This window comes from Abramis brama (genome assembly GCF_963993115.1).
Source record: "Abramis brama genome assembly, chromosome: 15".
Lineage (NCBI taxonomy): Eukaryota > Metazoa > Chordata > Actinopteri > Cypriniformes > Leuciscidae > Abramis > Abramis brama.
The window spans coordinates 10,715,330-10,727,133 of NC_139977.1; the positions used below are offsets into that span (position 1 = coordinate 10,715,330).

Sequence of the window (11,804 nt, forward strand, 5' to 3'; positions counted from 1 at the left end):
TTTGGTCCAAAGCGAGCCAATCGAGGCTTAAGGTCCTTGCACATTGAGTCCGAAATTTTCGAATGCATTTTTTCGTATTCGTGATTCAGTGGCTCTGAATTGTCAAAAAAACATTCAAAATGCTTGCTACGGATGCGAAAGTTTCAAGCATGAGTTCTAATTCATTTTTTAACGTGCGAAAATTTCGGATGCGAATTTCGGATTAAGTGTGCAAGGGCTTTTAATGCGTTAATATGTTGGTATTTTTGTACATTTTTGTACGTTTGGATAGATGCTGCAGAAGTAGTCCAAATGATGATGTGTTGCAGTCGAAGTCCTCTCCGGCGAGATACAATAGTTTTGTGTGAGGTACAGTGCAGAATTTAAGTTGCTAATATCTGAAAATCTTATCCCGATCCACTCCGTCAAACACACATCACCTGAAACAGGGCATGTTGCGATCTGTGATGAAGCAGCAAGAGCCAGTGAGCGTTTGATATCACTGCCATAAAACATGTCATAAAGCTTCTTGATTTATAATTTATAACGAGCTGCTTGGATTTGACTTTTATGATCGCTGCTGAGAATGGAGATTAATATCGCTGAATCAAGGCTTGAATTTGGGTCTGTTCCTCGCAATCGTATGGATTCTGAAGATTGGATTACAGCACAGAAATAAAATTGATTACTTTTGTGAATTTATGTCGCATTTTTGGTGTATTTTATGGTTCTATTGTCAGTCAAAGCATTGGACTTATCTAAGAAAAAAACGTTTGTATCCAACAACTAACAAAACAAATATGTGACCCTGGATCACAAAACCAGTCACAAGTCGCACGGGTATATCTGTGGCAATAGCCAACAATACATTGTATGGGTCAAAATGATCGATTTTTCTTTTATGCCAAAAATCTTTAGGAAATTAAATAAAGATCATGTTCCATGAAGATATTTTGTACATTTCCTACCGTAAATATATAAAACATTTATTTTTGTGAGTGAATGCAGCACAATCGCCAACATAAATGAACAACTTTAAAGGAGATTTTCTCAATGTTTCGATTTTTTTGCACCCTCAGATTCCAGATTTTCAAATAGTTGTATCTCCACCAAATATTGTCCTATCCTAACAAACCATACATCAATGGAAAGCTTATTTATTCAGCATTCAGACTATGTATAAATCTCAATATCATAAAATTGACCCATGTGACTGGTTTTGTGGTCCATGGTCACATATTACATGATAAATAATGGTTAAACGATTACAGAAATTTGATTAATTTTAAGGTCCTAAAGTGTAGTCTTGTTTAATATTATTCACACAGATTAAGTCACACAGAACAGAGCGAAATGTTATCATTTCATATTAAGTAGATGAGTAAACTGCTCTTAATAAATGCGACTAACATAATGGCGTCCTGATGATGACAGACCCACAACAGTCAGGTCCTCAAATCTGTAAAGTAACCATCTCCCGTCCTGTATGTCCCATCTCAAGTAACCTGCTGTACTAGCTAACGGCACTACGGCCTTCTCAGTGTCACGATCCATTTCGTTCTTAAGACGTCTATTTGATCCATATTGCCATCTTCTCTGGATCCATAGTCAGTATATGTGTTCTATACTTGTTGTCCTTTGACTTTGTATTTTGCACAGGAAACATTTAGCATGTGTTATTTTGAAGCTATGCCATGGACGTTCGGAGGACTGAGACAAACTGATTCTTTTGGTTAGGGAGATCTGGTTGAATCTCACCAATGTTACTCCCCTCATGTCCCCCTTCCTCTCCTCCCATGCTCTTTCTGACGGATAACCGGTGGCCCTGCCTGCGCTTCCTTTCGTCCTGTTGACCTGTGAGTGTACGCCACGCTGCACCGCATGTGATTGTGGTCTCCGAGCCCTTGGGCTTGCGCTCCGTGGACCTTGTGTGACTGTACTGTTGTGGAGCCGACCTTGTGGTGTGTTCAAGTATAAAGTTAAATAGCAACACAAGGACAAATGGCGCCCGTGAGGACTAAACACTGGGTCTGTACTAAGACCCAATATCTAGAGTTTATGTAGAGTGATACTGTGGATTTCTCTTACAGAAATGGGTGAATTTGAATTGTGTCACTTGGCATGTGCAAGCAGTTTTTACAATGGTCATTGTGGTTTCACGAGTTGTGTTTGTTATGTGTCGTGTGAGGTCTTCACTAAGCTGTATTAATCACCAAAATTTGCTTCTCAGTGTTTTTGTTCAGTGTTCATTTCAAATTGGTGACTTCCATATGAAACATTTCCCAACTATCAGGGAATGATCTCAGAACGTTCTGACAAGGTTCGCTCAAAGATATGAACAAACATTCTTTCTAGTAACATTAATATAATGTTCATTCAGTTATCTGGTCTTTAAGATTGTTCTCAAAACGTTAGCACAAAAACATTGTTTATATGTTGTTCATGGATTTTTTTTTTTCCTGAAACAGTTTAGTTGGATGTTCATCGAACATTTTTTAAATGCTAATACTTGTTTTAGATTGTATAAAAGAACATTGAAAATTAACATAATGTTTGCAAAATGAGCAAATGGAAGGTTTCCTTAACTTTTACATAACAATATTATTATTATTTTTTTATGTTCTTAGAACATATTTTTGTTAGCTGGGTTCATAGTTCAGAGGTTGCTCTTTCAGAGCTCAGGAGACATGACTTTTCAGAATGTTTTTTCAAAAGTAATTTTGTCTTAAATTTATAAAACAGAAATAAATGAGACGATTGTTCTTGAATAAATTTGATTACTGTTTGAAATCTCTGCAACCCTGAGCACAATTTGTGATATTTTACTGTATATCTTTGACTATATTTGACCCAGACAGCAACATAGTGTCAGCCCAGATCTGGGCCACATCTGGTACATGTGGATTCAAAGTGTACCAAATGTGGGCCGGATCTGGGCCGACACTATGTTGCTGTCTGGGGAGATTCTAAAAAAAAATTAATTTGTTGTCGATTAAATATCATTACTGTCCAGGAGAAAGAATTGAGATTTTAAAGAGAACTCATCTGTGATTGTTCTTTCCAGTGGGTTGTTATCATTATTTAGATATTTCCTAAAAATTGCATGAACAAGTCAAATAGATTCTAGATCTGTTCTGCATTATTACATTGTAATTTTAAAATCTTGTCTTATATTGACTACCTGTCACTTATAAAAAAAAATATTTTTTAACCTGTCAGCTTGCTTTAGCTGTTTTGAGTATAAGACATTTTTTTAATAAAACATCATTCTTGAGTGCATGTTCAGAAAACAACATGCATTTGTATATTTGTGAACTCATTTTCTGTGCTGCACACTGTGTTGTGTCTTCATGGTCACAGCGGCATGTCTGTGTTTTAATGTCACAGTCTTTGATGAGAACGCTGTGGACGATTCACTTTTTGACAGACAAAACACTGCTTGCTGTTGTTTGGCATTGATAGCAATCCTTTCAGACTGTTTGTAAATTTTGTCATCTGTGTTGTGATTGATATTTTGTCTGGCATGTGTTGCTTGAGATCATCAAACATTTACCTTCTTTTTGATGTCTCAGATGACTCTACCGAAGGAATCCTCGAGCGCAGCATGACCACTGGATGCTCTCCCATCCCTAAAATCGCCATTCAGGAGGAAAAAGATGACTTCTTTCGAAAGGAGTTTGGTAAGGCCTTAAAAACAAGGGATCTCTTTTTGATATTCATATAGGGCCAGATTTACTAACAGCTTGCTCCAGTGCAAACCCTCTTTTGGCGATAAAAAAACTACTGTCAGGATTTACTAAAGACACGCAGTTAAAAATTTGCTGTGGACAGTTTTTTTTTTTTTTTTTTTTTGCGGCTGACCTTATTAGCATATGCATTTGTAGGAGTTTCCCTTTCAGACGCAACATTTATGGGTATTTAAATGAATCATACAAGGTGATTTACTAAAGTTTGCACTTGTCAATTTACTGGTATTTGCACCATTATTTACCACCCCAAAAAAAGCATGTCTTAAACCAGACGCTAATTTGCGCTTCTCTTTGTAGATTGCGTCGGTCATTATGGAAATGATCCGGCTGCGTCTGTGTTTTTTTATGTGCACTTCTTCAGTAGATCACATGCAGAACTTTCCACTCCCATCTCCCTTTTTTTTTTTTTTAATTGCACTAATGCTTATTTACCCTGTTTAGTAAATCTGGCCCTTAGTATCATCTTTTTTATCCTTTTGTTGTATTTTACATGTGGGTTTATGGCACGTCAGTACACCACTGAAGTTGAGCCTTTTGGAGACAGAAAGAAAATGATCAACAGACCTTTAATATATAAAGCAGCAGTGCTATTTTAAGTGATAAAAGTTCAGATCCCAAAAAAGAATCTCCCACCATGTCCTCCAGAAAACTAGTTAATAAGTCAGCAAAGACTGTTTGGGATGTAAAATGTTGAATCTCATCAGCTCAAGAAGTTAGACAGATGGGAGGCTGTTATTGCTCCCACAGAATTATCTAGCGCATGCAAACCGGCCCCTGTGATGCAGCCTGGGGCTCTTTTGTTTGTCCAGGTTGTGTTTGCCTTCACAGCTGACTGACTTTCTCAGCTCTTGCGTGTCCACGCTGACTGCACTGAGTATGCTCAAGAAAAGCACTTCACTGGGGCGCAATTTACTGCTCATAATCAGATCAGGAAGAAAACTTTTTGGTTACACTTTATTTTAAGGTGTCTTTGTTACAGTGTAATTATACATTTAAGTACTGAGTAATATTAAGTAACTACATGTACTTACTATAGGGTTAGGATTAGGGTTTGGTTTGGTTTAGTTTAGGGTTAGTTGCATTGTTCACAATTTATAGTAACTGCATGTAACATTGACTCTAAAATAAAGTGTTACCTACTTTTTTAGGTACCATAACCATAAATAAGTGTAAATAGGCAATTGTATATTAGAACTGCATAGTTAATTAAATAATATGTGGGGTTATGAAAACCTGTAAAAGGGTGCCAAATGGGCAGTTGTTACCTGAATATCTGATTTGACCCTTAAAAATGACTTTTGTTGGCTTAACCCAATATTGACAGATTGATTTCAAATACTTTATCACATGAAATATTTTTTTAGATTAGATTACCCAACTCTCTGATGCCAAGAAACCCCAAATATACCTCAAATATTAAATTTTTACATATAAGGACCGACTTTCGGTGAATTTTAACCAGATTTGACATTATTAAAATGTCATAATTAGATTTTCAAAAGACGTTATTACGATATTATCTGTAAAGTAGATTAAAATAATACATTTTCTTTAGAAGGCAAACTGCAACAGTAAAAATTGAAATTCTGTAAATGTTTTACACTTTTTTTTCTCTCTGAAATGTTAGGCCCCTGGTAGGCCCCTGGTGTAATGCATTGTAGGTTTCATAGAAAGTGTTATTGCAGTTCTTTCCAAATAAATTGTTTTTAACATGAACATAATAGTCAAGTCACCTTTATTTATATAGCACTTTATACAGTACAGATTGCTGCTTTACAGTGATAACAGGAAAACTATGCATTTCAGGCTGTTAGTCAATTCAGTGTTGATTCAGTCCTGTTGTAAAGATCATCAATTATTAAATTAGTTAATTTCATATATAAAGCAGTAAAAAAGTGTCATCGTCCAGCTCAGTTCGGTTCTCATACTACAGCGTCAGTACAGTCAGATATTAAGTGTTCCCAACAAAGCAAGCCAGAGGCGACAGTGGTAATATAGTTCTATATGTTCATGAGTGTTTCCTAAATGTCCTTTTCCCTCCCTCAAGCCTTTGACACTCCCAAGCAAACTCCAGTGCAGGAATCCGGCTTCAGCAAGACCTCTCCGAGTGTCTCCCCCCAGCCCCGCAGCACAGATGACACTCTGCTAGACATGTGGGATAGCAGCCCAGCGCCAGCCTCGGCCCCCTCCCAGACCCCCGCCCACATCATGGACCTGATGGAGGACACCCCGGAGCCCCATCGCCCCGGCTCCTCCCCTGCTCTCCCGCAGCCGCTCATGAGCTTCGATGAGGTGCCCGACACCCCCTACTGCACCGGCCCCGAAGACGAGCCCTCCAGCCTGGTGGACGTGTCGGGACCCCACCAGATGACCCTGAGTTACCAGCAGGCCCTCCAGCACGCGTCTGGCTCCGACAGCCAGGACCTGGATGACGGACAGCTGCTGCTGACCAATGGAGACTCGCTGCTTAAAGAAGGGACCCAGGTCTGTTAAAACAGCCTATCAGTCTCCTATATGTTTCATTTCCTTATGCATGATATTTATTTTGCCACTAGGTGGCAGCATATACTTTCTATATTTGACATTATCTTAATGCCAAAGACACATATTCAGGACACTATGCTTGCATGGAGCTTTATATGTTTACATATAGCCATCATATGTTTGCATTTATGCAGGCGAGTGAAGGCTACTTCAGCCAATCACAGGAGGAGGATTTCGCCCAGTCAGAAGACTGCACTGCAAAAGTCAACCCAACACCAGTTTTTTATAACAAACCACCAGGTGAGATCGCCGCAGATTGAAGCACATCAAATGGTTTGATGAACGCAATTCTTGTTTCTGTTTTGATGGGAAACAGGAAGTTTGGGTGGGACATAATGAAGGGCTCATTCTTCTTTTTTTTTAAGTAGCCAATAACCTTTAGTTCACATTTACATTCTATTGATAATCAAATGTAAATGGTATTTACAGTTAATGGGAAGGACAGTTATCATTTTAAAGAGATTTCTTGGACAAATGTTTGTATCAGTGTTATTTTATTATCCCTTGAGTCCCTATTATTGTTTTATATTTTCTGTTTTCATTATTTTACAATGTTGTGTTTTCGTCATTTAAAAAAAAAAAATGTCTCTATATCGTTTTTATTTTTTTATTTCAGTTTGTTTTATTTATTGTAGTATTAAACTACTGTAAATGAAAATGAGAAAGTAGCTGAAACAAGTTTATTAAAATATTTTATTTCAGTTACTGTTTATTTTAAGTAACAACAAAAATGCAGCACTGCATGTAAAAATTACATTGACACGGCACCATAACGGTGTGTATATATATATGTGTGTGTGTGTGTGTGTATGTGTGTGTGTGTGTGTGTGTGTGTTTATATATATATATATATATGTTTAATTTAAACTTCATTTTATTTTAAACAAAAGTTTTTTTATGGTTTTAGTTAACTATAAAAGGCCTGGTTTGTCTACACCCCTTAGTAAATGAGGGGACATTAATATTTTTGGTCCATTTTCCAAAAGAGAAAAACTGTCAATTTTGCATGTGTTCTCAGGCTGTTCACAGTGTTACAGCAACACTAATTTCTTAATTATCTGTCGTTACGGTACATCCCACCATTAAACAAAAAAATCCTAATATAAGGTGTTTGTCTTATTGTCTTCTGCAGAAATCGACATTACGTGCTGGGATACAGACCCCGTGATGGAAGATGATGATTAGGAGCGACCGAGGGAAACCGAGGCGACGCCTCGGCGAAAACTGATTTTACAACAGTTACTGAAGTCTTGCATCAAAATGTTTTAGAGAAAAAAACAACAACAATGTTAGCCACAGAAGAAAAGGACTCGGGTTATTGTTAAAGATGCCAGTGGGTATGAGCGCTTTCGGTTCGTGTATGTGTGTGAGAGTGTGTTTATTATTTATTTCGATCTCTTTTTTTTTTCTTTTTGCTATGCAGAGTATAGCACAGTGCGTCTCTAGCGATCACCTGTGTTGTATGGATCCCTGTGCCTAACAGGTGTGTGTAGTAGCAGATTAGATTCCGTTTTAGTTTCTATCTCCTTAATCAACGCCGAGCTTAGGTCTGCTCAGCGCTTCAATCAAGTTCCCCACAATCCTAGTTGCTTAGTTGAATCACATGTGTTTGAGTGTTATGCCCACAGGGGTCTTTGCTTTGATGACTCAATCGGTCAGGGACGCTCGAACCCTCACCCCATGTCAGAACTCAATTTTAGCTTCAGTTGAGTCAGTCGTATTTAGCAAACGGAAAATGAAGGGGGTTTATATGTGATTATGAAACAATTTTGTGTTGTGCCAATTATTTTGAGTATGACGTGTCGGTGTAACGGCCTTTTAGGACTTTAGCGCCAGGTGACATATGTATATTTTGACTACATATGAGACAATGTGTATAAACAATGGCTAAAACTGACGTTTGGTTTTTTTATGAACAACTGCAATAGAGCTTTGATTTGTTGAGAAACTTAGGCAATAACAATTGTAGTGAACTCCTTTGGGAATTGTTTTAGTTAAATATGCGGTAGTGTGTGCACATAAACTGTATGCGTGTACATCTAGTTTAAAGATAAAGTGAGACGAGAGTCCCTTATTATTGGGGAGGTTCAGGCCTGAAAGATATTCTACATAAGTACGCAAGCGTCGACGCCAATGCAAGCTCGCAGTCCCAGATGTTAGCATGCGGCCTTACTGTGGCGTTAACAGACCTCAGTACTTAAAAGGATAGTTCAGACAAAAACTCGACCTTGTGTCGCTTCAAATCTGTGTGACTTTTCCTTTGTGGAGCATTAAAGAAGATATTTTAGTGTTTTATGTCCAAACAGTGGAACAAGCTGTTTGGTTACCAACATTCTTCAAAATATACAGAGCCCCTAAGGTGACATGTTGGTGAAAACAAAATATATGATATGGGAGGAAAAATAATAAGTCAATGCACTCGCAAAACCTTTGCAAAATGTTTGCGTTCGCTCGCAAAACGCAAAGTTTCTTGGGGGAACGGAAACATTAGCGAGAGAACGCGAAAGCATTGCCAAATAATTTTTTTTTTTCTTCACCATGTCCTTTTAGGGTGTCCGTAAATACTACTATCTTTTGTGTTTGTTTTACAGAAGAAATAAAGTCATACATGCAACTACGACATGCAGCTGTCGTAAATGATAGAATTTAAATTTTTGGGTGAACTATCCCTTTAAGAAGCCAAAATAATTCCCTTCACATTGCTATTATCCAAGTAAACATGCTTACCAGGATTCAGTGTCTTACAGAGGATGATTTATGCTGATGTTGGCTATAGCGCCCCTTGAGGCTGAATTGCATTCTTCTAACACATTTTAGCGAATGAAACCGAAGCATTTGTGTTTGTGTACTTGCGTAGAGTATGGCCTTGACCTCAATTTATCGTGGATGTGATTTGGAACCTTTTAGTTCTACGCTCCAAGGGAAGGAAACTCCTATTAATTACACACTTCAAACCCTGGTAACCCCCATTATTGAAATATAATATTAATATGACCCTTGTATTATTATTTTTTTTGCTTGTTAAAATGCTTTATCCAGGACTTCGTTCAGAGTGATGTTACCCTTATGGACGTCTAGACATTTTTTTTAACCTAAAATTATTACAACCCTTCAAATCAAATTTGGATTTTGTAACTGACTTTTACACAAGGACTAGTGCAGGGACACATGGCCTTGCTCAAGGGCAGAATGGTGAGAGGTTATCTCACTAACTCAACACTGACTCAAACTGTAATCTTTGTTGTACCAGCCCACATCCTTAACTGCCAAGTTATCACCACCCACTGTCTTCCTCATACTTTTATGCCTGGCTCACACTACAGGAGTTTTAAAATCCTAACCGATTTTGAAATCTGGTTGCAGCACACACTTAAGGAGAATCTTTGCAGATTTTCTTCCCCCAAATCTTAAACATGCTCACACTGCAAGGTTTGAAAATCGCGGTGCACCACACACTACAAAATGTTATTAAGATTATCGTGCCAGGGGAAGCGCCTCACGTGATCTCACGCAGCAAACACACGCACGCACGCACATACACACGCACAGAGACTTTGAACCTACCGGTACTTTGAGTTAAGAGCTTAGATCGGGCCCAAAAAATCAAGCCCGACCCTACCCGAGCCCATGCACATTGTGTCCGGGCCCGGCCCGACACAACACATTAACATAACTAATTATGAGCCCGAGCCCGATTTAAACCCGACCATTTTTTTAATACGTGGGCCGTTATAACCAGGGGCGGTGCCAGATATTTTTTTAACGCAGGTGCTGAGGGGGTGCTAGATATATAGCAAATAAATACTATTACAAAAATTGGCCACTTAATATTTAATATTCAATCATTTTAATTGTCACAATTAAAGTATTCATTTTATTAAATTGACAAAGCACAACATTCAGCATTCAATTAAATACTGATTAAAGATTTATTATTATTAGGCTAATAATGTTAACATAATATAGGCTACTATCGTTATTTCGACATAATATGTGTGCGTGCAACAATGTGCATTTTTAAATCCGGTGACGCGTGCATTGATTTTGAAATCCATTTCGTTTTAACGCGCTTTTTAGTTTCGGGTTCATTACTGAACATGTAACGTTACTTGCCTTTGTGCCTGCTGACCAGAGCGTAATACTTATTTATTTAGCAATAAATAAATGGAGATAAAAACGCATATCAAGTTGAGTCATTCAAAATGATCTCAAGGGAAATTCCTTCAGCACGACAGCCCTGCTGTCTTTTTGACAGCACTGACGTAATCACAGACTTGCTCATCCCGATTTAAAATCTTAAATATCAAACATGTTTGATATGATCGGGGCGAGCCCGATTTGTGCAAGAGCAGATCGGGAGGTGCAAGATTCGATCTGTGAACGCCTCACATTACCAGATAATCTGCGCCGAACATCGGAACCGATCAAGGTCCTCGACAAGATTTTTTCTCCGATTCTCTGGAGGGGGAAATCGGGCATAAATCGGCCTAAAACTCCTGTAGTGTGAGCCAGGCATTAGTCATTTTGAAAAGCCATTTCACAACATCTTGGCTTTACATTACAAATCTTTTCTTTTTTTTTGAGTGGAAAGGTGAGCAATAAGACTAAACCAATAGTATTGTTCTGTAAATAGCTTTAATTTTGTTCTCATGTAAAATGTACTACAATAACTAACATGTATTGATTCACCACTCATGAAAAACGTGGGGTGGCGTACGTTTGGATTGGGTTTCTTGCATTTCTTTGGTGAGAGAGAAAACATGGTTTCTCAGTATGAAACCTAATAGGAAGTAACCCGCATCTTTAACAGTAACTTAGCCCCTTTTAAAACGACTTCCGTGTATTCCTGTTCACCCTCCAACCTCCTTAGTAGTGATTATTATTCTCTTTCTCCCTCAAACTACTAGGAGACTACTACTACTACTACCACCACTACTATTATTACTATTACTACTGCTGTTCTACTACAGTAATTTCTTCTTTGCCCCTGAAGCAAGGCTTAGCGACTCCTGAAAGTTCTTTTTTTAATTATTTTTTTCTATCTCTTCCTTTTATTTCCCGTCCGCTTCTCACACGCTGTTTTTGAAACAAGCACAAGATCTTTTGTGACATGCTATGTGCTTATGTATGTTAATAAAAGACTTTAAAATCCTTCAGAAAACTTGTGTACTTTCACGTTTTTCTGTCTGCAACCAACTGGACACAGAAATGTTTAAACAGTGTCCTATAACTTAAGACTTTGTACCTCCCTTAAACGCATACCTTGGGTCTTTAGTGACCCGGGACGTCATTCACTACCCTCCTCATCATTCATTTTTTAAAGTTAGACATCAACCTTCTTAGTATTCCTTAATCAATTAATTATACAAAAGAATAATAATAAAATAAATAAAAATTACAAAAGAATGCCTGTTTTCCAATTCATTTTTTGTAAAAAAAAAATTTAATAGGGTTGCTAACGACCCGAGGTGTGTAACAGTGTAAATGTATATTTTTTGCACAACAATAATTGAATCTTTGATGACTGAATTA

The 11,804-nt window shown here is 37.8% G+C and overlaps 1 protein-coding gene across 11 annotated transcripts in view; it reads left to right on the forward strand.

Moving 5' to 3' along the window:
* The window catches only part of dbn1 (drebrin 1), an 83,095-nt gene extending 71,662 nt beyond the window's left edge, over positions 1–11,433 (forward strand). For 6 of the 11 annotated variants that reach the window (XM_084136359.1, XM_084136353.1, XM_084136356.1 and 3 more), the window contains 5 exons: positions 3,552–3,659; positions 5,776–6,212; positions 6,407–6,512; positions 7,405–9,577; positions 10,792–11,433. In XM_084136359.1, coding sequence (XP_083992485.1) covers positions 3,552–3,659; positions 5,776–6,212; positions 6,407–6,512; positions 7,405–7,457 — 704 coding nt within the window. In that variant the 3' untranslated portion in view covers positions 7,458–9,577; positions 10,792–11,433. Of the gene's footprint in view, positions 1–3,551; positions 3,660–5,775; positions 6,213–6,406; positions 6,513–7,404; positions 9,578–10,774 lie in introns of all 11 variants that reach the window. The other 5 variants (XM_084136360.1, XM_084136357.1, XM_084136363.1 and 2 more) reach the window with 3 other exon arrangements.
* Positions 11,434–11,804: the final 371 nt, after the last annotated feature.